Source organism: Pithys albifrons, chromosome 1 (assembly GCF_047495875.1).
Source record: "Pithys albifrons albifrons isolate INPA30051 chromosome 1, PitAlb_v1, whole genome shotgun sequence".
Lineage (NCBI taxonomy): Eukaryota > Metazoa > Chordata > Aves > Passeriformes > Thamnophilidae > Pithys > Pithys albifrons.
In genome coordinates this window covers 105,426,439-105,454,278 of record NC_092458.1, presented here as the reverse complement: position 1 = coordinate 105,454,278, position 27,840 = coordinate 105,426,439, and the positions used below count along the sequence as shown (strand labels likewise).

At 38.5% G+C, this 27,840-nt stretch overlaps 1 protein-coding gene across 6 annotated transcripts; it reads left to right on the top strand.

Moving 5' to 3' along the window:
• The first annotated feature begins 289 nt into the window (after nucleotides 1–289).
• CHODL (chondrolectin) lies at nucleotides 290–27,840 on the top strand. Of its 6 annotated transcripts, none has more exons than XM_071572842.1 (8): nucleotides 290–467; nucleotides 16,030–16,342; nucleotides 17,045–17,202; nucleotides 21,240–21,287; nucleotides 21,667–21,750; nucleotides 23,336–23,438; nucleotides 25,776–25,854; nucleotides 27,317–27,840. In XM_071572842.1, exons 1-8 carry the CDS (start codon nucleotides 377–379, stop codon nucleotides 27,512–27,514), a joined length of 1,074 nt encoding a protein of 357 aa, XP_071428943.1. In that variant the 5' UTR covers nucleotides 290–376; the 3' UTR covers nucleotides 27,515–27,840. The 6 variants fall into 6 exon arrangements, with proteins under 6 accessions (XP_071428943.1, XP_071428968.1, XP_071428976.1 ...); XM_071572867.1 differs by having other exon boundaries at nucleotides 27,312–27,397; XM_071572875.1 differs by lacking the exon at nucleotides 27,317–27,840 and adding an exon at nucleotides 25,573–25,645.

Genomic DNA, 27,840 nt, shown 5'->3' with positions numbered 1-27,840 from the left:
CTGAGCGGTGCCTCTCCAGAGGAGAGGCCAAGGGCAGGAGAGGCTTCGGCTGGGACTGGGGCAGGGACAGGGACAGGGGTGGAGAGGAAGCTGGGGAAGGAATTGGGGCTGGGGGTGACGGGGAAGAGCAAGGATGGGGAAGGGACTCGGGAGTCTGAGGAAGGGGCTGGTGCTGAGCTTGGTGTTGGGACAGAGTCTGGGGCTGGGGGCGGTGCGGGGGCGGTCCCTCGGTGGAGGGAGCAGATAAAGGCAGGGCGGCGGGCGGAGGGGAGCCGGCGGTGGGCAGCGGTAGAACAGGGTGTGCGGTGCAGCTTCTCCGGCGGGCATCGACCTGCCCTAAGCGCGTCTCGGAGGGAGCCGGCAGCGGGGCACAGCCATGGGCGCCGCAGGAGGGCTGGGGCTGGCGGCCGTGCTGACGGCAGCTGTGCTGTGCGGGGCCGGAGGGCTCGCCGGGCGCGTCCTCAGCGGTGAGTGCGGTGAGGGGGCCGGTGCGGGAATCCAGAGCGGGAATCCAGCGCTCGCGGGACCGGGAAACCTGAGGGGAAGACCTGGGACCGAGCCCGCTGGTTGAAGGACTCGCGTGTAGGCGAGCGCTGGAAGCGCCTCCCGGGCGCACCTGCCCGGCCGCGGTGCCGCTGCGGGAGTGCTGATGTCCCGGCGGAGCCATCCCGGGGCTGTGCACACGGCCGAGCTGCAAACAGCTTCAGGTTTGGGGCTGCGGGCTCCTGCGGCAGCCTGGAGTCTGTTCCTGCCCCTTGTTGTTAGAGCTGCTTGATTGCGGGTGCGCTCCAGCTCCGTTCGAATTGTTTAAAAAGACGGAACATGTGCTCTCTACAGCGTCTTCCCGAGGAACAGCTGTACACTGAGTTTTGTTGGCATCTGTACAGCGATATTTCTTCTTTGTTTGTAAGATTGTCAGGAGGAAAAAGCAAACTTTTGAGAGCATGCGGCATAAATAGTTTTGTAATGTGTAGGTGCATCCACAACTCTGAGCAGAAGGGAAGACACCACTTCAAAAATCTATGTCTAACATTAAAGCTTAGGTTTAATTTGAGAGCTGTGGGCTCACATTGTGTGTTTCCAGTGTACAGGTGCATATGCCCAGAAGCTGCTAAATTTAATGAAAAGGCTATTTTTAATTGTACTTCGGCTCAGACTCTTGAAACTAAAGCTAACAGCTTCTTGGAAGCATGTGGCATGTGCCAGCATATCCATGCATTTACCTGGAAACAAAAGATTTACATGCTCTACTATGCTCATTAACAAGTTATGAAAGTACATCTCTGTATATGTAGGTAAGAACATCTCTCTTTATGAACTGATTCCAGAACAATGCATATTATTTGTATACAATTGTTTCAGAGGCTGTAACAGTGGCAAGTCAGGAAAAACTTTTTTTGCAGTTTTTTTGGTGGGAGACATTTGATTGCTGAATTTGAGTAACTTTCTTTGCTGCTAGTGGAGTGCAGTCACTGGCCATTTTGATTGTGTTTTATTTGAAGCATGTTCATTTGAAGAACTGCTATGTGCTGTTGGGTTTTTGGTGGAACAATATCTTCATGAAACAATAGCTAAGTAACAGTACTTCCAACACTTTGAAAAAGCTTACTTGCCTGAAGACTACCCTGAAATACTTCATCTGCCTCCATTATAATGTGAATTGTACTGGTTTATATGGTACATCAAAGCTCTTTGTGTAACAATTTATATGAATGCTATATAACACTGTATTTTTAAGGGGTAGTGAAGGTTAATCACCCACAAGATGTATTTTGCATTAGTAGTCTCAGTGCTGGAGTCCATGTGTGACAGAGGAAACCCAGTCCTTTAATCTTGAAGGTTCTGTGTTTCAGTTAGAAGTAGCGAACTGAGTAGAGCTTCAGCTTTTAAAGCAATGCATGCCCTGTGTAATGCTTAGTCAAACTGTTCCTAGATGCACATGAGGCTTGGGGTTTTGAAAGAATACAGGCTCCTCCCCATAATTCCATGAAGCATTTCAAAGCTATAATAAGCCTCATGTCAATGTATTATGCAGCTAATACTTAGCTGGTAGAATACAGGAGAAGATTTGAAGCCACTTACAGAAGGAACCATTTATGTACTATTAGTTTATTAGCTGAAGTTGTATTCATTAGTTAAGGGTTCCCTAGATAATAGCAGCCAAATATTTAGTATGCATCTGCCAGGTACTCTAATGTACTGACAGAAGAACTCTTCCCCCCCCCCCCCCCCCCCCGCCTCTCTTCTCTCAAGGACCACACCCCCCTACCCTGGCACATGCACAGGGGTAGGTCTACTGCTAGTAGTAGCTGACACTTTTTCAGACAAAAAATTGTGCTGTTGAGTAGTTGGGCAGTGTGTGCTGCACATGGCTCCCATCTAACTTATCTTTCTCTTGTATACAAACCAACAGTTTGTGCTTAAACAAGCTTATGTTTGAAATCATAAGTCTATATTTTAGATACACCTGTTCCTAAAAAATTGCTAATTTAAACTTCAGTCATGATAAATAACCTGGAACAATTGGAAATCTCACTGTTCTTGTTCTATATAAATATTATCATTCACATAGAAGTTTTCTGTGAAAATAGCTTGAGTGCTTGTTGAACCTTGGGGTAAGAGTCCCATTTACTGCAGTAAGTTTGCAGCAAACCTGGCAATAATTGCAAATTTGCAACCATTTTGACCGGTGTCAAGAGGACAGAGAAGGAAGGGCCTGTGTTTTCAAAATGCCATTTCTTTATGTGAAGCATTTCTGTTCCTCTTTCCGAGTATGTTAATTTTCCTCTGACATAATGAAACCTATTGTTAGCATCAAATAATTCACATTTGGGTGTTATTTCTTTATCATCTTTAATTAGGTAAGTTTTGAAGAGCAGTAATACAAATGTTTTGTAATTTTTAGTGTAGTTAGACAGATGATTTGTGAGCAGTGTTCACAGCCTCCATATAAAACTCTCTAATGTTGCCAGAGAATTGATTCCTAAAGAAAAAAACCCAAAGCAGGCTCAGGAAAAAGTGCTGAGTCTGCCTTGCTGTCCCATGACATCATAAAGAACATGAAGTGATGATAATGCAGTTTGCAAAGATGCAATTACTTTAAGTATCTATTGGGCAGGAGAGATGCAAGCTAAACTTATTACTAATCATTTAACAGCCTATGTATTAATCATAGATGTTACAGTTTGACTGCTGTTTGCTGTCTACTTGTATTTCTAGGGCTTTTTAAATTTTGCTTGTTGCTATGCATCAATATAAGATTAAATAGTGATGCAGTATTTTAAAACACTATGTATCTATTTTGTAGTAGAAGTATTTGGATATATAAAACACTAAATGAGGAAAAACATTTGGTGGGTAATGAAATGATAAGAGTTGCCCCTAAACTACAAACTTATTTACTTCAGATGCCTTTAGGAAAGTTCATTCTCAAAGCTTGTGAACAGATTTGATTTGGACATAAAGTACTGTAAGGTAAGAAAATTGAAAAGTGTCTTCATGGATATTGAACAGAGATAGCAAACCCTTTCTAAAAAGAGTTAGAGTTAAGGAAATTAATAATTTAATTTAATTGATTTGACTTGGCCGGCTTATTGCACCTGAGATTTTTTTCTGTCAGACTTCAAGTATTTTCTATAGATGAAACCTTCTACTGTGAGGTTTTGTGGGGTTTTTTTTGACATGAGCTTTAGTTTTAAGCTACATTTGTAGCTCAGAATTTGAAAAAGTATAGCCTAACCCCCCCTACAGCCTGTCTTGTGCAACAGGTGTGTGTTGAACTCATTTTATTATATATACGCAGCATTCAGTTCCATACTTGAAAAGCTTTTAATGCACATGCATGCCCACATGGTACAAGATCTTTTTGCTTAGTTGTAGATCACAGTTATCACTAAACCTGGGATTTGGAGAACTGCAGGAGAAGCTGGGCATTTAAATCCCCTCAACTGCTTTATCAGTTCCTCTCCTTGCAATGTCTTCTTGGGGACAAATCAATGATCTGGGCTCTTAAAGTGAATATAGATGATGACTCTTAGATATAATACATATTTCTATTAAACACACCTTGCTCTTCACCAAGAAATTCCACAATACCCTGTGGAATGAGAATACAGTTTTGATAATGGGAGACTTGTGATGGTGGATGAATCCTTATAGAGCAGGTAAGGAATACCAAAGTATTTGAATCAGTTTCAGGAGCCACATTTCTGTACTAGAGATGATTTCCCCTTTATCAGCCCTGTTAGGCTTACCCTGCTAGGCAGGTTGCCAAAATTGTGGTTCTGCTCAGGGGCTAAGGGGAGTGATGGTAAATTCTAGTGCTGTACCTCAGGGTGAGCATGCTGCTTCTCCAGGAATACAACTTTTCCTTCACAACATCTTGTTCAAAAATAGAGGAGGGCATTTCAATTCTCAAACACATGATTGTGAAACCCCAATATTCCACTAGGCTGGAGAGCCCAGGAGGAAATACCTACCATGGAGGGAGCTATGGTAAATAACATCTGGGATGGTATAGATAGTCTGCTTGTCTTTCACATGGCTTTTCTTGCTCCCAGTGAGACAAGGCAGGTGTGCTGTCCCAGTGCAGCAGCCAGGTGCAAAAATGTCTCTTGATGAAGTTATGTTTTCTACTTTGACTTTATTCTATGTGGTTCAGGACTGATCCTGTGTAGATCAAGCTTGTTGATTATAAGAGGTTTGCAGGAGAACATGCTTTGGTTCATAAAGGGCTCTCTACAGCACTATTTTGCTGAAACTAATTCTCATAATGGCTTTCTCTTTGGAAATCTGATGGATCAGAAAAGACTGTATACTACTAATGTAAAAAAAGTAAGATGAAACAATGATTTGATAGTAATTGCTACACTCTAATCCCGTAGTAATACCTGTCACTCACCAGTTGGAAATTGAGTTTCTTGCTGAAGCAGTCCCTGCTCCAACCACTGACAGACAAAAGGACCTTCAGTTCCAAGCAATCTTAAGAAATGAGGCCTAACTAAACAATTGGCATGGCCATAACTAAATCTAAATGTAGCTGCAATATCCAGCTAATGACTCTTTATTAGGCTCACTTTATAAACAGTGAAGGGAAAAAATTGTAGTTTTAGAGTGGTTTTAATTTAATTTTGCTTTAGATCTTGAAAATGCCAGAGACGCACCCTGAAAATTTGTTTCATTCAGTTGTCTACACCCTGAGGTCAGTGAGCCAGTTTAGATATGGACAGGTACATTGGGAGCAATTAAAGTTTGGTGAGATGGATCCCACTTTATCTCAACAGTTTCTTCCCATACAGGACTGTATACATGTAATGTGAATTAATCAGTCATGCTTTACCTCTATTTGACTTTTTCTCTTAGTCTAAATTATCCTTTATAATATTCTAACATATTTCTCTTGCTCTCAAAGTTTCCCTCTATTTTTGACTTAAGTGAACTGTCACCAGCTCTAAGATTCCATGTGGATTGGCTTTTCCCACTTTCTTAGGAGAAGCTGGATGAGCAAAGTTTTGCCTGTTGACTCTTCTTTTATTTGTGGAACTGCTGCAAAAATAAGGCACTCTACACTCTTGTACTGAGATGCATGTATGGTATTCCACCCTAGGAAACTCAAGTCCATAAACCAAGGAAATTGATATAATTTTGCATCCATATTTGTATTACTGAAATGTATGGAAAGTACAGGTATTTTGGTAAGAAATCCACAAGAATACATTTATTTGAAAAAAGACATTCAAATATCACTGGAAGAGTAAGAATGGATGATGCTTGCTCTGAAGAATAATAGGGAAATTTTCCCTATTCTCCCCTTTTTCTTCTTTTAATTGATATAGGACAGATCTATTGACCACAGGAGATTTAAGTTGAATATTAGGAAAAAGTTCTTTACCCAGAGGGTGGTCAGACACTGGAACAGGCTCCCCAGTGGTCACAGCACCCATTCTGCCAGAGCTCAAGAAGCATTTGGGCAATCTTCTCAGACACACGATGTGACTCTTGGGCTATCCTGTGCAGGAACAAGAGTGGGACTTGATCCTTGGAGGTCCCTTCCAACTGAGAGATATTCTAAGACTAAAGATTTATGAACTATTTCCTTCTAGAGGCAAAAATAAGAAATGACCCACCAGCAGAAATTTTCAGAAGTGTTTAAATTTATGCCTAGGAGAAAGCCTGTTGAGGGAACCTACTGATTTTTATAAAATTGTGTGTTTGTGAAAATGTCTGCAGTTTTGGGACAGGAGAATATTAATATTCTCTGCTCCCCTAGGCTGGAACAGTTTTTGTTGTGTCTATTCTATGTTAACAACTTCTTAGCTGCCATAGTATGTCTGTCTTTAAAGTTTCTGGAAAATCTGTTCTGGCCTTCATGACTGCACAAAATACTATTGATGAAGTGACTTAATTTGAATCATAGAATGGCTGGGGTTGGAAGGGACCTTAAAGATCATCTTGTTCCAACCCCTCTGCCATGGACAGACAGCTCCCACTAGGCCAGGGTGCTCAGTCCTTTCCAGCCTGGCCTTGAACACATCCTGGAATGGGGCATCCACACTTTCTCTGGGTCAGTCTTGTGAATATTTATGCCTTTTTTTTAGGTAACAGCTACAATGATGGAACACTCAGTGTGCCTTTAGGCAATGATATATATATATATATATAAAAATTATTGTTAGTGTGTGTTTATAAAACTTAAGAGAAAAGAAACAGTAAAGTGAAAACACTGCTAAGAGCTTCGGTAGTAAGTGGTTTGGTTTTTTTTTAAGCTCTGGGTAAATAATCCACATCCTGGAGCAGGCTTCTAGATGTGTAGATCTTTCCAACACACCACATTTTCTCATATTTTGAATAAGTTTAAATAGATTCCGTTGACACTTGGTTATTATCATTGGCCTGCTTGTGTCCATGAAAGAAAATAGAGTTATTTGTTCCATGAAGAGTGTTATTCTTTGGGTAAAATTGTAATTTTTGACAGATACAATTCATTGTTAGGGAATTGTTTGATCTGTGTCTTGTGCTCGTTTTTTCTCATTCTAGTTGTCAGATGCAGATTGTATGGCTTGAAGTGCAAGCTGATCCTCTCTGGGTGCCAGCACTGGGTTTCTAAGTGCTTTGTCCTCATCATGTCTAGTGATGCCAAAGAGCCTGCGTTGCTCACAGTGCCAGCATTGCTGGACCTCTCAAAAGCAGACAAGGGAAAAATATAGGTCTGACACCTATCTCTGTTCCTTCTTCACACGGGGATAAGAGAAGGCAACTTGCAGATGGTTATCTTAGCAGCTGTGTTGGCACTTGGTGTGAACCCGAGGACAGTGCAGCTATGTACTGGTCCCTTATAGAAACAAGTGGCTGCCTGCCATGATCACCCTGTGATATATACCTGTAAAGTTCACATGATCATAAGAGAGGGAAACAGTTATTACAGGAAAAGCTAAATGGATCTCATGCTTTTAATTTATGATGTGTTATATTTCTGAAACAGAGCTGATGCCAAAAAGAAGGTATGTTTCACTTAGAAGAAAGGAAAGCTGTTAGGGCTCTAATGACTTGACCAGAGAGTGGGAGAGGAAATAGTTCTTGAGAAACACTTTATAGATTTTTTTTTTCTTTTTGACACAGAGTTATGAACTGAATCAGTAACTAAAACCTTTTAATAAAAATGAATATTTATTTTTCAGTAGAAGACACAATCCTTAATTGATTTACGTAATTGTAATCGTATGTTTTCCTGCAATGGTAGTTATGGAGGGTAAAGTGTTATTAGCTTCTAATGAGATTTAGACATCAAACTACTTCTTTACAGATCCTTTATCAATGACCTGAGATCCCTGTTGTGTGTGCCAGGCTTGAGAAGCTAAGTATAAGAAATAAATGTGTGTTATTTCCTTTGTGAAATGAGTATATAAGCCTGTCACTGCTTTGTGAAGATGGTAGCTTTCATTCCATTTCCCAGTACATTGAGAGCAAGTCTGTATCTGAAACACATCACTAATTTTGAGAAGTCAGAAAAACTTTTAGCCTGATCTGGAAAAGAAAAGTCCTCGTAGCCTCTGTTCAACACAATGAAAAGTGTTTTGCAGGACCAGGGATCCTACCTTGCATCTTCCCAAGATGTAGAACAGTGTAGGTTCTGAGCACATAGATGCTTTGACAAACATCCCCCAAAATAATGTTGACATAAGTGTTCATTTGTATATTTTAATAATGAGCAATTTTGCTGCAATATGCAGGGAAGCGATCAGGCTGAATTTTAATTGCCTTTGTACTCAGCTGAATGGCAAAAATCTAGGTGTTAGCGATAAGTAATATTTAATATTTAAATCAGGACTACATAATACTCCTTTGCAAATGGACTGTATCCTTTTGACTTCCTGATCTGGTAAAAGTGGAACTATTATGGGTCTATTGAGAACAGTCATTATTCAGAAATAACAAGTCAACTCTTTGTCCCCAAAAGTGCACAAGGAATTGTAATAGCTTAAGTAGTTAAGGATAACATACAGCTGAAACCCCAATTTCAGCAATAAGTGAACTTCTCATTGTAAAAGAGAAAATGAAAAAGAAAGGGACTGTATTGGGACAAATGCTTCTTGTTTAATTTCATATATTTTGCATAACTATATGAAATTTCTGGATGAATGATATAATACAATACTTTCTTTTCACTTAAAGCTTCCGTTATCCCTGGTTTTTTCATTTTTCAAGATTTGCTTTAATCCTAGAGATGGCTTTTTAGCTGATGTCTGAGGACCTCTAGCATCATCTTTGCTAATTCACAAGATATGAGGTGGTTAATGACTAAAGATAGATTCGGCCTGTGTTTGAGAGAGAATGAAAAGAATTTGACTTTTACTGGTCATTTTATACATGCCATCTATACATCCATAATTTTTATATGTTAATGACCAGGAATTTAGTGAGAAAAGCACTCCATTACAAGAGGTATTGCAAGAAGTCTGACTGATAGATGAGTTTTGCTTAAGAGAAGTTGGAGCCAACCTCCATTAAGCCACATTAGACATTGTCTACATGCTGTTGGTTCTGATATGATGCTTGCAGTGTGTCTCCCTGTACACATATCTACCTGAAGCGCAGCTACTATATAGGCAAATATGACCCTCAGTTATTTTATATAAGCCATTAAAAATGACTTGGAACCTTTGAAAATTTTTCACATTAGAAAAATCACTTAAATAAAACTGCATGATGACAATTAGGCATAACCTCTAATCCAGAAGAAGCATAAATCAGTAATGAATGTCTCTTCTCTCTGCAGGCTTGGTTATTAGGAGGGTTGGAGGAAAAAAATACCTACTAGAGTACGAAAGAGATAGCTATGAAGATATTAATATGGATACAGTCTGGTTTATGATCTGTACAGGAGTTTGCACTTGAATGGCAAATTTGTGACCATATGGAATTCCTTAAGCTGCTCACAAGCTGAGAAATATTGGTGGTCTGAATACTGACTCACCTAGAGAATGTGTCTTAGTGTTATAAACTTTGGGAAAGAAGATGACAATTTGCTTTTATCATAAATGAAGACAGAATTTAATTAGGAGATGTTATCAGAGTATTTTTTTCCAAGAGTAATATGAATCATAAAACAATTAAATTCGGTGACTGGACACAAATATGATGCAGTAAAACATCAACAGGAATAACATAATATAGCAAAACATGACCAGCAGCTGAACCCAATCAAAATCTGACTGGATGATACAAACATCATTTGATGAGCTGCATCAACTTTGAACCAAAATGTGATTAGGGAAATCTAATACCTTTTAGGCTCTTACTGGCCACATTTTGAGGTGCATTACTGGGACTAGGCAGGGAGCACCCTGTGACATGGGGAAAGGTGAAAACAAATTGTACGCAGTGTTACCCAATCCCTGAGGTCACTGTACTCATGCAGGCTTGAGACCAAGACCAGTCTTCATAACACAAGGAGAGGAATACTATCTAACCAGTGGAATATTTTAGTTTAATTTATGAAGAATTCTGTTTTTCTATTCCATTATCACTTTTGTCCTTGTGTCTTTGTTTTGTCACTTTATTTTCAGAGAGGTCTCTATCAGACTCATGCTGCTCTGGTTTAGTATTAAATATTTCACATTTCTTTCTACCAAGTATTCTTCTATGTTCTCTGCTGAATCTATTACCTTGAAAAGAAAAAGTCACCATATGAAAACATAATAGACTTTACTACCTCAGTCTTTATACATTCCTTTTTGTCTCTCCTCACATGTGCTGTGCAGTTGCTGTTCCCCACTAATCTAGAGGAATGCTGATGGTAGGGACCCTGGATTGTAGGTTGATTTGTGAGATTCAAGTTGAAGAGGGGTGGAATTTGTCAGCAGGGAGCTTTTCTTTTGCCTCCCATCTTCAAAGACTCCAGCTAAGCAATGTGTGTTACTCAAAGTAATCTTTGTGCCCCTCATGGACCCAATGAAGTTTAGTTAGAACTAATCCTGATGCTCTTAGGGAGAATAGTCTTTGACCTGGGTATTTTATCAGCAGTTTTGCTTCTAAATGACACTTTGCTATAACTTCTGTCATGACAGAAATCCAGGAACCTATTATCTCTGTTTAATGAAACATCATTATTAACACATAATGGAGATAAAATTGATTGAAATACCAGCTGAGAATTTGCCTGTTTCTCTTTTTCTTGAAGGAGAGGTTTTTTGGTTTTTTTTCCTTACAGAATTATCTGCAGAAAAGTTTAAAAGAGTAATTTAATTAAAAACTGTCTTTGTTCTAATGTTGATATCAAAACATGCTACTCTGGAGCTGCTATGTGACACCCCATGATGAAAACTGGTCCATATGGATGGGAATGGTAACTAGTGCTTCTTAGAGCAAGTACTGTACACTTGGTTTCATCAGCTAATGGGATGGTAAAACAAAGTAAATGTAAGGAAAGTCCAGCCAGTTCAGGTCCTCTGCGTTAGGTAACTAGAACTGCTACGGCTGAGGGAACAGGGCCAAAACTGCATTGTATGGCTGGTGTTTGCAGGAGAGGCAGAAGCAACAAACTTGGAGACATTTCCAGTAAGGAAACTGGGGACACCTAATCTTGCAGTTTTGTAACAACAAAAAAGTGAAAACCAGTATTTTGCCTCTAAGTTGTTACTCAACACTGTGCTCTTTCCTCAACAGGTGGGAAAGTAATTGTTGATTGAAAGGTAAGGAGTGGGTTCGTGTCACCAAGCCAAGTGTGTGTTTGGCTTGTTTTTGTTCCTGCTTCTGACCAGAGTCTGAACCGTTCTGCTTAGGCAAGGAAGGTTCCTCAAGGATTGAGGAACTGATACACTTCATGAAAGAAAGGATATAAGCATTCTGCCTTCACATCTGCAGATAGTCAGAAAGGGTTGGTTGAAGCCTTAATTTGTCTGAGCATTTCTGGGGGGAAAGAGTGAGAATGAGTTCTTAGGTCTTATGAAATTAGTTAGATCTTCAGTCTCACATTGAAGGAAGGACAAAATGCAATAACATGCTCTTCTTTTTTTCTTTCTGCATACTGTGTTGTGACACAATGCTTTCCTTCAGGTTTTCTTTCACCCCTCAAGTATCACATGGCAGATCTTGTGGAAAGATTGTAAATGCCTAACTTGCCTCTATTTATTCATGTTGTGTAGAATCTTAATGTGGTTCATTTCCATGGTCTTGCTTAAAAATCTAGTTTCTAGTCTATTGTGATGGAAAAATTGGAATTCAAATGATGCAGCTGAAATAACAAAATGTTGCTTTAAAATGATTCATGAAGTCTTTCCTGCAAAGAGGTTAGAGTAAGGTAAAACAACATGTAGTTAATGTTTCCATACTTATCTTGTCGGCTGTACAATGTCATCCATTCTGTCATTTTTTCATAAGGAAAATTGTGCTTTGTAGTTCAGAAATAAGTAGTGAGAGAGAGTTGTAAAAAAAAATGAAGCTTAGAAACCTGACATCTCAGTGTGTTCTGAGAAGGGCACTAAAATGTCAACTGATTTGCCAACTATTAAGGCACAACTGCAGATTTCCATTAACACATTTATCTGCTACAGTGGAACTAGTTCAAAGTCCCCTTCAAAAGAAGAAAGAAAAGATTCAGTCAGTCACTGCCTAAACACAGCAATTAAATTAACTAGAACAAGAGAAATTCACAGCTTCTTGCAGAAAGCTTACTACTCTGCCTCATGTACTTCATTCAGACTGTCTGAGTCTATGGGTCTTAATGTCAATTATTTCTTGGTTCCTTGCTGTTTTCTGTGCTAGTTTCTAGACGTATATTCCTGCAGAATTGATCAGCCAGTAAGGAGGAAATTATTTCTTTTGCTACAGGTGTAGAGAGCAACAAATGAAAGCAGGAATTTAGGAGTTGGACTGCATGCAAATTTTCACTTGTTCAATTACATTACTTTATAAGATTTGATTTTAGCGTTATTTAATACTGCACAAACATCTACAATAACACTGGCATCCTTAGAGGGGCTCAGGAACAGCACTTGCCATGACTCAGTGACTCTGATCTTGGAGATCTTTTCCAACCTAAATGATTCTATTAAGCAACATGAGTCTTCATGGAGCAGCTGACTGGGATTTGAGTACCCTGAAGAAGATTGGGATTGATGGTGGTCAGCCCAGTCATCTTAGTTGGCTGAATATTCCTTCAGGACTGAAACTGTAACTGGAATATTTTGATAGCTGAATTTGCTCATAACTTATGACTTGGTGTCAAGGAGTAGTATGTACATAGAATGAAAGGGATCATGGAAGAGTTTATTTCTAAAAATTGTCTGAGGAAAATAAAGACAAGACAATGAACCAAGAACTCTCCCTAAATTTGCATATGCATCTTGAATTAATGCTTGGAAGCTAAAGGGAAATGTGTGGTCACTTTTCCTTGTAAGTGATTAATGTCCCACAAAATTCAGTGCCTTTGGATGTTTGTACTGTTATATCCATATGTGTACTCTGGCAATAAGCCATTGTCACTCACCCAGTGGTGAGGGTCAAAATGTTGATCAGCTCCCCCTTCCCTGTGCTCTTGATCCTGTCAGTGAGACAGAGCTCCTGAGGAAAATTGATCATGTTAACAAAATTTGAATTGCGGTATTATAGATTAAGGGAATGCGGAGGGATTTCACATGCAGCTTCTATTCTTGCACTTCCCGTTTTTGAGCATTTAGAGTTATCTCTTTTTACTTTGATAACAGGGGCATATTTTATTCTATTCTAAGAAGTCTTAGGAATAAGCCTATTGCTTAATATGCATGTCTATCTAAGGGTCTGCCCCTCAGTTCTTCAGCTAGGACTGTGGCTCTTAATACATTGATAGCAAAGTTCTTGACCTGTATGAATAAAGGGAAATGGCAAGAAGGGAACTGGGACATACACTTTGTTGCCAGGATGTTATCTGAGAAAGTCCAAATAGGTGCTCCCTTCTTTTGCTGGGACCCTGGCTTTTTCCATGGATATCTGTGGAACAAGCTTGTCCTTTTTCTTGAACTGTTCCTGTTCTTTTGTTATTTTGATGGATTAACTATTGATAACTGAATTTTCAGAAGTCTGTCTGACAAATAATGAACTGCAAAGATGCTTCTCTTAACTGACAGTCCTTCTCCCAGACCAACTGTGATATGGTATCATAAGGAGAAGTTTTATGAGCTTTGTTTGTTTGTGTTTTTTTTTAATAATTGTGGGAAACAATGGAAAGCCAAGCATAATGTAACTCTACTGCCCCCATAATTTAGCTCTCCAAGACAAAGATAATGCCCAAAAATGAGTTATTTTCAGGTTTAGCTGAGAGTCAAGAGCTATTCCTGGTTTTATGTTCCATTATTAATGCAGCTTTGATATAGCCTACTTAGTCTCTGTAAATTATTGAAATTGTGCACTCTGCAAATACAGAGGTGTCTTCAGTCAGTTCTTGTGCTGCATGCAATCTGCTATGGGAATTATGCTACTTATTAAATAAAAAAGGAAGCAACTCCAAAGCAAGAAGAATGAACTTTATTATAGCTTTTAGGATTTTCTATTTACTTCTGTTTTTATTCTTTGTGTATAGAAAAACAGTGGCTTAAAAAGATAAAGTGTAATTTAATTTATAGGATGATGCTGCTGTTTCCCAGTGACAAATTGCAAGTGGTTTTTTTTGATTTTTTTAATAAGGTAAAGCAGGATAAATCTTGTTCAAAGGTAGTATCAAATGGTTTGCTTAAGAGTGGGACTAAACACAAAGTTTTCTAATTAAAATCTGATGTGGTACTATTCAAATGATGAAATTTGTTGATTTCTATACAGTCTAGATAATGTCTGATAGTTCTTATTGCTTTGGTATCCTTCACTAATTCTTACTTATCAAAATAACCTCTCCTACTTTTCTTCTCTAATGATAAATTTCCACTCTGGAAATATGTTGTGGGGGTTTTTTTTTGGTTTTTTTTTTGCTTTTTTTTTGTGGTTTTTTTTGTTTTTTTTTTTTTTTTTTAAGAAATGGTTATGTTTAGAAGCCTTCTCCTGCCCTGAAGTGAATATACTGGAGTTCAGTTGCAGCTGATATGGGAGCATGATAATTCCTTTTCTTTTATATTTTGAATAAACTCTAGAAAATCTCATTAGTTGAAGGTAATTATTTTCCCCTTTTTTTTGGAAAAGGCATGTATCTTTTTCAGCCAAGGCACTGGAAGGAATAAGTAGTATTTCTTCATTTGGCTTTTGATTCTTTCCACAGATATAACTCTGAAGGGCAAAGGGAAAGTGGTGTGAATTCAGTAGATCTAGTGCTTTCTGAAGGCATCACAGGGCTTCTTCATGGGATCTGAATGGTTGTGATATCTGATGATATCTGAAGTATCTCTTGGGTGTGGTAAGGCATGTTTACAGTGTGGCCACCTTCTCCAGCACCTCCAGTGCCTGGACCCCCTCCTGTCTGGCTGCTGGTGCCACACTGGTATCCAGGGCCTCTCTCTGAGCTGAAGGATGTGGCTGCAACTTTTGCCCTTGATGGTTCAACAAGTAGCAAAGCTGAGCAAATATTCCATTGCCATGCAGACAGGACATGGCTGTCACACAGACTGACCCATGTAAGCACGGACAGCTAAGCCCCCTCCTCCTCCTCAGCTGGCAGAAGGGCACTAGGGAAGGCATGTGTTCAGTCACACACACACACTGTTTTACATGTGACTGACCCCTTTAATACACTTTCCTGTCTGTTCCTCCTTTGGTGCTTCCCATTCCCTAACCTCATGAGATTGCATAGTCCCCTCAACATCCTTATCAAGTTGCAAAGTCCTGTTTGCCTGCACTTTCTTCATAGTGCACCAGTTTGTGTGTCTGACAAGCAACTTTTTTTTCGTTCTTTTTTTTCTCCATGCTGTTTTTGTGTTGGATCTGTCTGTATATTTTTTCCCTTTTATTATTATTAATTTTTACACTGAAAAAGTCATTGACCAGATACCGTAAAGAAACAAATACTCTCCTGCCACATGCCCTTACATGTTGTACTTAGGCACGTATAGTGAAGAGTAGCTATGAGTTCCTTGTGAATACAGTCTCTCCAGGTTAGATAGCAGAATTAAAAAACTGCTAGGTTCTTCTTGCCACTAAAATTGAGAATTTTAACTTTTTTTTTTAAATCAAATAGCTTTGATTGCAAAATAAAAGTGGAGTTGGTCCCTTAGTATGAAATAATTAAGAAAATACTCTCCAAACAGATCTTGGCTTTAGGTGAGGGGCCTGATGGTACAGTCATTAGAGAAGGGAATATTTTTCTAGAAGGTAGTGGGAATATTCAGTGTTTTGGAGAGTTTCACAGGTCTTGGGAGGAAAGTCGTAGATTCCCATGAACTGTGTGATATTTGCAATTTAAATTAGAGCAAAGGATTTCAGTGGTGCCAGTATATCACCATGAATCTTTTCAGAGAAGAAAAAAAAATCTCTTGACCTTCATCAGTATATGCATCATGTGCTATATTTCTTTTTTTCTGACAGTTTTCCATTCATTACTGTTCTCTAAACCATCTCATGTTTTTATTTTTTCAGGTCAAAAGGTGTGCTATGGTGCCTTCAAGCGTTCATGTTACAAGTTAGCATATTTCCAGGACTTGTCTAGACGTGTGGGCTTCCAAGAGGCTCGCCAAGCTTGTGAAATGGATGGTGGTGCTTTACTGAGCTTAGAAAGTGAAGCTGAGCAGCAACTAATAGAAAGCATGTTACAAAACCTCACAAAATCAGGGTCTGGGATCTCTGATGGTGATTTCTGGATTGGACTGTGGAGAAGTGGTGATGGACTAGCCACATCAAGTCTTTGCCCTGACCTCTACCAGTGGGCTGATGGAAGTATTTCACCCTTCAGGTAAGTCTGGAAAAGTGCTTATTGAAAAAGTTTCATGGAAAGAAATGAAGTTTGAAATGCCCAGCAAGCCAAGTGTTCTAGAAAGAAGCTTGAAGGAAAGCTGACAACCAGGCTTTTAATTTTGAAGCTGTGAAAGGGTGGCATATTGTGTCTTCAGCCTGCAGGTTTTTTTGCTCCCATCTAATAAGCTTGTCCCTGTATGGCTTTTGAAGGTTTGTTCTACCACACATGGACTCTTTAGATGTGGTCTGAAAGCAGGCAGGCAGATCATGCAAGACTGGCTACCTCAAACCAGGGAGCCAGCCACCAAGTAAATCAATGCATGTTACTTAGCATGAATTGTTCTGTTTCTACCCTTTTTGAAAAGCCCTTCATTTCCTGATTAAGCCAAAGGCCAGAGCAGCAGCAACTCACAGAACTCAGGACAAGGGGGAAATTAAGAGTCAAATAGCCAGGAAAGCAGAACAGTAGGGTTTTATTTCTGCAGAGGTGCTTTGACTGATCAGAATTTTTTTTAAGATCCAGAGTTGTGGAGCTTGAGCCTTAAACTCTTCTCACAGAGGAATTGTGGGAAATGCAGCATTTCTTTGAAGAGGATGTTAGTGGTAGGGTTGATGTACATTCATTGATGTAGACTCTTTTTAGCATTCTGATGAACCTTACCTTCAAAATTTGAAAGTTTGTTATTATGTGTACCACTAGAAATTGGTATACAGATGAGCCTTCCTGTGGAAGTGAAGCCTGTGTGGTGATGTATCATCAGCCAACTGCAAACCCTGGTCTGGGAGGACCATACCTTTATCAATGGAATGATGATAGATGCAACATGAAGCACAATTTTATCTGCAAATATGCCCCAGGTAGGTGAAACTAAAGTTACGTTTCACAGGTGGGACATTACCTTAGAAAAACAGTATCCTCAGTTTTGTAAGAGAATCTGCGAGTGTCTTGTGGCCTGTAGTACTGGTTCCTCTGGTGTGTCCTGAGCTGACATTAACAGAAATATAATATATCAATATTAATTATTAAAATAAGTGCTTAATAAGTTTAAATAAACCTGTTTGTATCTAATAAGAATGTTTTCAGGGTTATCCTCACTATCATAGATTCCCAGGTTTGCTCAGATTTAATTGATTCCGATTATTTAATTCTCTACAAAATGTTTTAAGTGGCCATTTTCCACTTTCCTTTCTCACTAACAAGTAGCATGAGTAAGACATCTCTTGATCCTACTGTAAAAAATATTGTTCTGTCCTTGTAGTGGCAGACCTGCCTTTTTTTACTAATTTACTTGTGGTGGTTGTTTCAAAAGGTTTTGGCTTGAGGAATGAAGTCCAGAACAGGAGGAAAAAAATTCTGCATTCATCCATGTAAACTTTAGATATGAAAAGCAGATGCATGCTAGTTGAGATGGTAACAGAAAAAGCCAGATCTTAGGCAATTTGGCTATACTTCCAGACATGACATAAGTTCTGTATATGTCAGTAGAGGAAACACAAGCTATAAACTAGAACATTGTGCAAAACCAGAAAAAAATGAGAAAAATAAACTTTCAAGTTTGAGCCTGTAACACTTTCTTACATTTGGTGGTACTGATAGTAAATGAAAACATGGTTTTCAGCAGGATCCTATAAATATTTTCAAATAATTTGGTCTGTTTTTTCAAAAACTAAGCTGAAATTCTGAATGTATATGAAATTATGTATCAGTTTCGTTAAGTAATTAAAACAAGCACATGAAGTGGGCCCATTGGAGTCTCATGAGCTTTAATAAAACCAAGTCCAATGTGCTACATGTGGGTTGCGGCAATCCCCGGTATCGATCCAGGCTGGGGGATGAGCAGATCTAGAGTAGCCCTGCTGAGGAGGAAGTGGGGGTGCTGGTGGGTGAGAGACTGTACGTGCTCTGGCCATGCACACTGGGAGCCCAGAAACCACCTGTGTCCTGGGCTGCATCCAAAGCAGTGAGGGCAGCAGGGAGGGAGGGGATTCTGCCCCTCTGCTCTGCTCTGGTGAGACCCCACCTGCAGTGCTGCCTCCAGCTCTGGGGTCCCAGCACAGGAATGACATGGACCTGTTGAACTGAATCCAGAGGTGGCCACTAAGATGGTCAGAGGGATGGAGCACCTCTGCTATGAGGAAAGGCTGAGAGAATTGGGATCGTTCAGCTTGGAAAAGAGAAGGCTTCAGAGTGGCCTAACTGTGGCCTTCCAGTACCTGAAGGGAACCTACAAGAAAGATGGGGAGAGACTATTGTCAGGGACATGTAATGACAGGACAAGGAAGAATGACTTCAAACTGAAAGAGGAGATGATTAGAATAGGTATTAACAGGAAGTTCTTTGCTTTGAGCGTGTTGAGACATTGGAACAGGTTGCCCAGAGTTGTGGCTGCCCCATCCTTAGAAATGTTTAAGGCCAGGTTGGATGGAGCTCTGAGCAACCAGATCTAGTGAAAGGTGTCCCTGCCTGTGCCAGGGGGGTTGGAATTAGATGATCTTTGGGGTCCCATCCGACCCAAACCATGCTATGGTTCTATGAAATCCTGCCCATAGCAGTTATTTGACCTACCTAATTCTGCAGTTTTATACTTGCTTTCTTAATGTTTACAATCTGTCTGTAGAGATCGGGGCTATTTTCTTCCCTTGACTTTGGATGATAACTTTTTCACTTTCTAGTCTTTTAATGAGGATATTAAAGTCAATTAAAAGTGCAAGAAAATATTGAATATTTGGAAGGCTTGGTATACCCACACATTTTAGCTGCACCCCCTAAACCTGTTCCTGCTTTTAAAATTATTAGTGGATATCATTATCTTATGATGATCAGCTATCATATTTATCTGTCATAGCCCCTTCAAGGAAATGTAGCATACACATTTTCATCACTTTTATAACTGAGGATAATTATTTAAAATAAGATAATATAAAGGTTTTATTTCATTAAAAAATAAAAAATGTCAGAAAGTGCAGGTTTAATTATAAAGGTTCAATTTAAGTATATTTCATGTCTTTTAAAAAAAATCAGTGAAATAATGATTCTGTAATAGTGAACTACTTACCATTCTTCTTGAAATGAGATAAAGAATTGCTTTTTCTATTGTTTTCACCACCTGAAAAAAATGCCAGGTATTTTGGTTTGGCAGAACACAATGTGATAACAATAACAATAAAAATGCATTTATGTTTCTTTCACCACGTAGAAATAGGTTATTAGCATATAATAATGCATATAAGACAAACAATATGGAGACAGATAATTGTTAGGATTGACATTGTTATGCAGCTAAATACAGTACTACTGAATTTGTAGCTATTTATTTTTCATGCTCTTGGAATTGTGGTCTTTAGCAAACCAGCCTATTCTCCAGAAATGCATTTTTCTGTCACATGGAGGAAAGGAGTGTATGCATAAATGTATATAAATAGGTATATGGCATTTCTTTCTCTGCCTGAAGACAGTACCCCAGTGTGTTTAAGTAAATTACATTTGCCATCTCAAACGGAGTGAGACTTAGAAATGACCTTTTTCCCTCCCAAATCACCGTAAAAGCTTCATCAGCTATTTGCAATACAAAATACATCCATTTTACCAGGAGTATCAAAGTGCCACATGCATATTGATTTTCAGTTTGTTATCAGAGGATCTTGTTTTTCCACAGCTTTTCTGTCTGTATTGAGTATGTGGTGTATGATACCAGTCACAGGCCAAAATAGGTCGTAGGCGACTGTGATGAAGTTGAATGTAATTGTAACAGCAGCAGGTTCATGGCAGCCCTGATCAAGCAGCAATTCTTTCATTTTTTTAAGCCATTTTTATAGTGCCTCCCTTGACAGTATTTACTGGCTCTAGATCATATTGATCATTCAGCAATCTTAAATTTAATTATAGGTTGGTAATTGCAACCACATTTATTTTCTGTCTAGCTCCTGTGGGTTTGATTATGCAATCAAATTAAAAAGTCCTCTTCTGCTGCCCAGGGACAGAACTTCGTTCTTTGGGGTATTTTGGTATCTTTCTGTATATATGGTTAGATATAGGTGTTTTTTTACCAGAGTAGGTGAAATAATTGCCTTTTTCTGGTAGGCTTCATTGCTGCTTTGATTTCTCCCAGCAGTTTGTGTTTATCAAGACACACTGAGCTGCAGGCTCACAGCACTATTAAATTGGTATAATCTCATGATAAAGGAGTGGTGTTCAAACAATCATGCAGATTCCACCCCTATCCCCTGTATGAGGTAATTAATTTTGTAATCTTCGTAAACTTTTAGTTGCAGCAACAACTATATGTAAACTTACAAGCCTCTGCAATGCAACTCAGAGCTGTGAATTTATTCTTCAGTTTCTGATGCATTACATGAAATACAATATCATTCCTCTTTTAGTGATTTCACTTCCTTATGAAAATTTATTAGAAGAAATCCATGGTTTGGATTTTAGGGCTGCCTATTGCAAACCCAAACTACATGAAGCTGACATCTAACCTCATAAACTTGTGCTGCTTTCTTTTGCTTTGTAGCCAATATTCTCTAAGCATTATTTTGAAAATGTGAATAAGATCTAAGTGCAATTCAAGAACACTTATTTTTTTAAAATTGTTTTAGGATTGTCTACACAAATGAAACTGAGTATGTTAGGAGTTTATTCAGCACAAGAAATTAAGCAGAGGCCACCAAGAGTTGGAACTAGAATAAACTGTAGCCCTTTTCTAAGGAGCAAAAGTATGAACTAGAAATGATTTGACACTAGTTTGCAAATAGTCTTTGATAAGAAGATGAAATGCTGAAGAATTAAGCAGTTATTATTTGGGGGACTGTATTTCTGTGATACTGCATGCAAAATAGTGAAAACATCTGTTTTATTGCACACATTTTTCACTCTTCAAATATTGATTTAACAGATAATGTCTTAGAAAAAGAATTAGGAGACAGAGCGGAGCCAGATTACGGTAAGAAATTTTGAAACATTAAACTGAGTTGCAATGGTAAATACATAATTGTAAGGATAGCTTACAAAAACCTCCAAAATTGCTCAAGTTTAACAGGCACAGTTTAAAACTGGAACATAGGAAAAAGAAATCCTTTAGAGAGCAATAGTTACAAATATATGGCTGTTAAGAATAGCACTGCTTGTAATTCTTGTTCCAGATGTAATCCCAATTTTGTAATAAAATCCTGTTTACATGTATATATCCAGCAGTTTAGTCAGTAATAAAAATGTTCATTTTTCCAATATAAATTAAAATGTAATTATTGTTAGTTTATTTAACAATACAACAGCCATATTTTTACTCACTATTTTCCTAAAATGTCTGTTATCCTTTTCAGATACGTTTCCGACAGTGCCAGCAGGAAATCCTTATGACACAAGCAAACCAGAAGATCAGTATCATATTATTGCTACTGAAACAGGTAAAGTGTTCATATGAATTCAGTGTTCTTGTAAAAGTATTAACAGTGAACTCCGTCAAATTAATATTTAACAGTTTCCATTATTGTCAAGGGGAGGAAACAGACTGTTTCCCCAGAAAGTGCCCTGAAAATGTATACATTTGAATAACACTTCAAGAGTTTTAGTCATTCCTCTTTGTAACTATGGAAACTAATTATTTCCTTGTCTCCCCAAACTTTGATCTGAATCTACAGTCTGCCTTATTTCTGTGAGATGCAAAATCACCATTGTTCCCCCAGCTATGGAGCATCTCCTTCTAGGCTGTGGTAACCAGTTCCTTGCCTCTCTCCATCTCCTCCCCACCTCTTCCCCAGAATGTGCTTTATGTCTGATACTTTTGACTCATTAAAAAAAAAACAAACCACAAATGAATCTTTCCTAACAGACATGACATGAATTTTCCAGTTATCTACAGGATAAACACTGCTCCTCCAGGATCCCTGTGTTTTAAGGAATACAACATGCTAAGAGAAGTTGAGTTTTGTTGAAATTTCTAGCAGAGATGACACTTGATATTTTGGAAATGGGTGCCTACTGCCTAGGTGCTTGCTGTAGTCCCTCAATTACTTGATTTAGCAATTTCTGTCCTGAATGGAGTCACAAGGTTAATGAAAATATGTCATATGGCCTTAGTACAAGGAACTGAATGTCCTTAAGGAGCAACTCTGAATTTTGCAGGATTGTATTATGGGATTATGGAAAGTTGATGCTTTGTTTCCACTCTGGTTGTATGGATTTGAGTCAGCTTCCTAAGTGATTTTTCCATTGTTTCTAACTCCAGAGGAATTGACATATTGATGTGCTGTGTTCTGAAATCAGTAATACCATTTATACAAACTATGCAAATCACTCTATCTAAAACTCCTAAACAAACCCAACCTGAACATTCACATTTATTCTTGCTAGTGAAAACTATTTTCAAAAGAGGACATTAGATAAGAAACTTTCCACAATTTGTAGGTTAAACATATACTGGTATAAAACATGGGCATATAGTTACTGAAAAACAGTCTGGAAGTTGCAGACCCCATCCTTTATTGTAGACAGATAACAGAGTCTCAGCTTGTACCACTTTCCACTTCTTTTGTCCAGGAACCTGCAGGAGAGCACCTTTGGCTCTCCTGATTAGTCAAGAATAGTGTATGTCTGTCTTTTGAGGGGAAAGGGGGGACGAGAGCCAGTCTTGTTTGTCCTGTGGTCCTGCATGGGTGGGAATCCAACATACAAGGGCAGCTGAGTCTACAGGTTATATGGACTGTAAAAATAATATGCTGAGAAATGTACTCTGTTAAAATACTTGAATTTTCAAATAAAAAATTAGAAAATTAGAATTTCAGGTCTTAATATATGTTTTTCACACCACTCAACAAATGCTGTTTTATTCTTGATACGGCTGAGTTATCTCTTTACCTTTGCCTAAAGAAGGAATGTATAAGTGTTCTTTTGGGTAAGTTAATGTATTTCTGATATTTCGCTCCACATTTTTGCTCACAAGCTTAAGAGTATTTAACATGGGAGACCTTAATGAGAACTTTTGTCTCGTAGGTATAATTCCAAATCTAATTTATGTTGTAATACCCACTATACCACTTCTGCTGTTGATACTGGTGGCTTTTGGGACTTGCTGTTTCCAGATGCTTCATAAAAGGTAAAATATATTCATCCATAACGGTCTTAAAATGCGGAATTTGTATTTCCATTGGCAAGCTATTCATGCTGAAAGACTGCTTACATCTGTCCCCAAATATGCAAATAAGCATCTTTTCATCTATTAAAATCCAAATAGTTTACAGCTGTTACAGCTGAACATTCACCTTCAGGCTTTTCCATAACATGCTGAAATAATTCCAGGTCTCAAAGTATACTGCTGTTAGAACTTCACCTCTTTGAAGGTGTTTTTGCAGACCATTTGATAGGCTGAGCTATATCATAATAACCACCCATACAACATCTGGGCTGTGGGAAAGAATAGTGGGATCCTCACAGGTAAAGGGTGAACTCAAGGACTTGCTTCACTTTCTGACTTCAAGTGCAGCTTTTTTCCAGGAGAGACTTAAGGGCCAGCAGCTGTTTAATGTTTCACTGCACATACTATAGCAGCAACAGATGAATCAGTGGAACAGGGAAACTGAAAACCAAAAGCAAACCCATGCTGTGAGCCACAGACCAGTGTGACATCCTTTGTACATCATGTATGTGCCAAAGAAGATGCATAAAGTAAATAGATATTTTTATATACATGTATTAGCAGAGAGAGGAGTTAATATGCAAAAAGGAATCATTTCAGCCTATGAAAAGGGATGTGTTTTGATTCATGCTTTAAAATTCTTTGAACTTGACATTTTTCTCGAAATTTGATATACTAAGATATGACAACATACAATTTTTTCCTTTTTTTCCTGAACTAATCTTCTTGAAATTTTCAAGGATCTTTTTCTTCTTTTTCAGGATGTGTTCCCAAGTTAATGTAATCCAGAAAAGCTTAAACTGAAATGTTTTATAAATAGATGCTATTTTAATAAAATATCAAGAATAATAAACTGATTCACAAGCTGTTATCCCTCTTGAAAAGCAGGAATTAGTAGTAAGGAATATATCACTGTTTTAAGAAATTAGAAAAAAAGTCCTCCTTATTTTTGGTCCTTATTTTTCTTTGTTCTTTTTATTTAATATTTTCTGCCAATAGTTGAGATATTTTATTTCAGGTGAAAAAACACTTCAAATCTGAAGGCTGTTTCTGTCTATATGAGTGAGTGTACAGTGATATTTGCAGTACTCCTTAGTAATGTGTCTCATTGATACAACTAATCATAAAGAAAAGATATTATGCAGTCTGAATCATAAACTAGATTGTGTCTTTATTTTATGCACTTTCCAATAAAGAAAGGAAAATGTTCACTTTCCAACATGTCTCATGACAGCCAAATAAATGCTTGTGAAAGGTTTTATCCAAACATAGCACTGGAGCTGTAGAAATTTGGAAGCTCAAAGTAAAAGAGTAATAAAGAAATAATATGTATAACAATAGCAGTTATATAGTAATTGAAATCTGTAACCCTTATTACAATGGCCCTGGATTTTCTGGTGAGTATGACATATGTGTTCATACCTTTTCTGGTAGGTCTTTCTTTTTTCCGGAAAAGTTTCAACCTTAAGATACTCCCGGGAAAACAATGAGAGATTCATGGCCCACTGAAATCAATAGAAATAGTGGTGTTGACTTCAGTGGGCTTTGATCAGGCCTTCGATGCTATAGCAGTTCATCCAGATGTAATTCATCTGAACTTCCAAGACATAAAAATTGCATGACACAGATGTTGGAAATTCACCTTGGAAGATAGTCCCTTTTGTGTTAGCTGATTAGTTTGATAGGTTATATGATATAAAAATGAGAAAGAAAATAGTTTTGAATCAAAACAGAGATTTTTTTTTCCCCTCCAGAATGTTCATTTTGTGTTGCATCAAAACTTTTAATGAAAGAAATTACGCCATTTTTAAATAATTTTAATTAAAAAAACTATTACCAAAAATGAAGTATTTTCTTTATCTGTTGAAACAGAACTTTGTTTTTTTTTAAGAATATTTTCCCATCTATTTTCAACTATATTTCCACCTTGGAAAATCACAGGTTCATCACAAGTATGCAGTTCTTGGGCAAAAAGAGGCAATGACTTGAACTGATGGTCTGGATGCTTCAGAGCTCTAGGGAAGGGATTTTGTCCTGCTGGGGAAGGAGGAATCCCCAACTTTCCACATGAACCTGACTTCTCATTCTTTTTTAGGCTTCCACAGCATGGTGACCTTTCCTCTGAAAGACACAATCCATGGCCAACCAGGACATGCCTAGCTTGAAAGGTCATGACTAATTTTGCCTGGCTTTGGGCTCTTAAAGGGTAGTAATAAGGAAAACAAAACCTTGTCCCTGTAGCTAGCAGAACTGATCAGCTCATTCATGCTTAGTTGCTCTCCCTTTCATTTCTTCCAGGGAAGCAAGGAGAAACTGCTTCAAAGACCCATCTCCATTATCATCTGAATGCCTTGCAGAAAGTTTAAATTCCAACCTGGTATATTTCTCAGTTTCTATGATTGCATTTGATGGTCAAAACAGCAATATGCTCAAGCTATTTATTGCATCTTCCTTACCCTTCTTACTAAAATATATTTCCTAAACCAGATGTTTAGCTGGTGAAAATCAGTGTAGCTTTGCTGAAGAAAAGATAATTTTATACAGCTCAAGTTCTGATCCAAGGTATTTAGAAATCTTTCTCACTATGTGGCAAGGACTCTCCATTCAAAGCATTTCATCATTAATTTATCAAATATACCTGCTTTTGCTGGATTAATTTGGAAGGAAGTAGTGAATCAGTTTCTTTAAGAAAGAAACATTGAAACTACTTGATTCATTGTAATTGCTTTGTTTATAGCATTGTGGCCTGATCTAAAGTTCACTGAAGCCGATGGGAGTTTTTTCAATTACTCCAATGGGCTCAGGTACATAATGCATTGCTTTGTAGGACCTGAGAGGTAAGTCTGAAGGGGCTAAAAACTACTGTACCACTCAGCTCCCTCAAAGTACATGTTAAATCAACTCAGATTCACTTGCTTTTACAAACCAGGAAAGGAGTAAACTGAAAATTCAGAAAACTGAATGTATAGGACTGTTGGGACTCTCAAGTTTCCAGCTTACAGAGTAATGTATGGCTATTTCTCCTCTTCTGGTTTTTAATTAATTGTAAAAAAACCCATTAGTGTGAAATAGTCTAGCCAGGGACTAAAATATTTTGATTGAAATGGAGCTGCAGTGGCTCATGGAGTTCCTCTTTCCAGTAGACTGCAGTGCACTGTCACCTGACAATGTAAGTGAGGGAAGGTGGTGCATTGTGGCAGTCATAGCCGTGGGGAGAGGCTGGTCTAAGCTTGCAGGGTACCTCAGGGCTCCCTGTAAAAATTAGTGAACACCTTTGCAGTATTGTGGAGTATGTACTTTTGGAAACAGTTTTATCCATCCAACACCCCCCATGCCCCAGACACTCCTGAATGAAAACTAGCCCTGAGGAAGCTTTCTACTAGTCATTCATTGCTAGGAGTCTGATTCATGCACCATCACTTCATCAGGTGTCAGGTCAAGCCCTGAAGGGAAGAGGCTTTCTGACACTGACACCCCTTAGTGTTCTGGGGCCACAGGGATGCAGGTCCAGGGTGCAAGTGGGCAGGGTTGGGGTACCCCCTGGAGTGGGTGGGCTGCACCCTGATCACTTGAATGGGAACTGAAAAAAACCTCGAAATAAAGATGGGCCAAGTTAGTACAGTTCCTGGGAGTAGCACTTCTAAGCAGGGTAGTCTGGTAACTTTGGTAACAGTTGCTTACCAGTGGTGCCACTGTGGATGGGGAACCTGCTTTGTGAAAGCAACACAGGTGGCCTCCAAATACGGGGTGGAAACACTCAGGTCTGATCACAAACCTGAATTGGGACTGCAAAGGTGCACATGGCACTGAAAATAGTTTGTTTTTATTTTTCAGTAAAGGAAGAACAAAAACCAGTCCAAACCAGTCCACACTGTGGATTTCAAAGATGCCTAGGAAGGACAGTAGCATGGAGGTATAATCATTTACTGACTGAAAAGAAAGAAAAAATAACATTTTGCAGTGAGGCTGTATTTATAATGTCGTCAAAGAACATTAGCTTGGAATGGCTTGAAAATGCAAAGGATCTACAAGAATGAACTTTAAGCTCCCCCTTGAGGCAAATGTTCGGATCATTTTTATATAATGTTTGTTTATTAATTCAGTAACAAAATATGCCATGCTAAATAAAGGGTATGTGTTTATTTTGCTAAGAGATGTAAGTTAGCTAGTTGTGAGCAATGAAATGAACAGAATGTTTGAAGTTTTTATGGGGAAATATCCACATTGTATATCAGTTTTAAGACTGTTTGTAGTTAAACAAACCCTCTGTTTTCTTGAGTCTCTCATGCATTGTAACCTATTCGATGTACTGTAAATGGAACTGACAATTTTACAGTGTAACAATTATTTATCTTGGCATAAA

What these genes read in the sequence shown, in the direction of transcription:
- CHODL (XM_071572842.1), top strand. Translation starts at nt 377, where the DNA reads ATGGGCGCCGCAGGAGGGCTGGGGCTGGCGGCCGTGCTGACGGCAGCT. An exon ending in CAGAGCGGAGCCAGATTACG is followed by an intron (nt 21,288 to 21,666) that starts GTAAGAAATTTT and finishes TATCCTTTTCAG; the next exon opens with ATACGTTTCCGACAGTGCCA. An exon ending in TTCCAGATGCTTCATAAAAG is followed by an intron (nt 23,439 to 25,775) that starts GTAAAATATATT and finishes CATTTCTTCCAG; the next exon opens with GGAAGCAAGGAGAAACTGCT.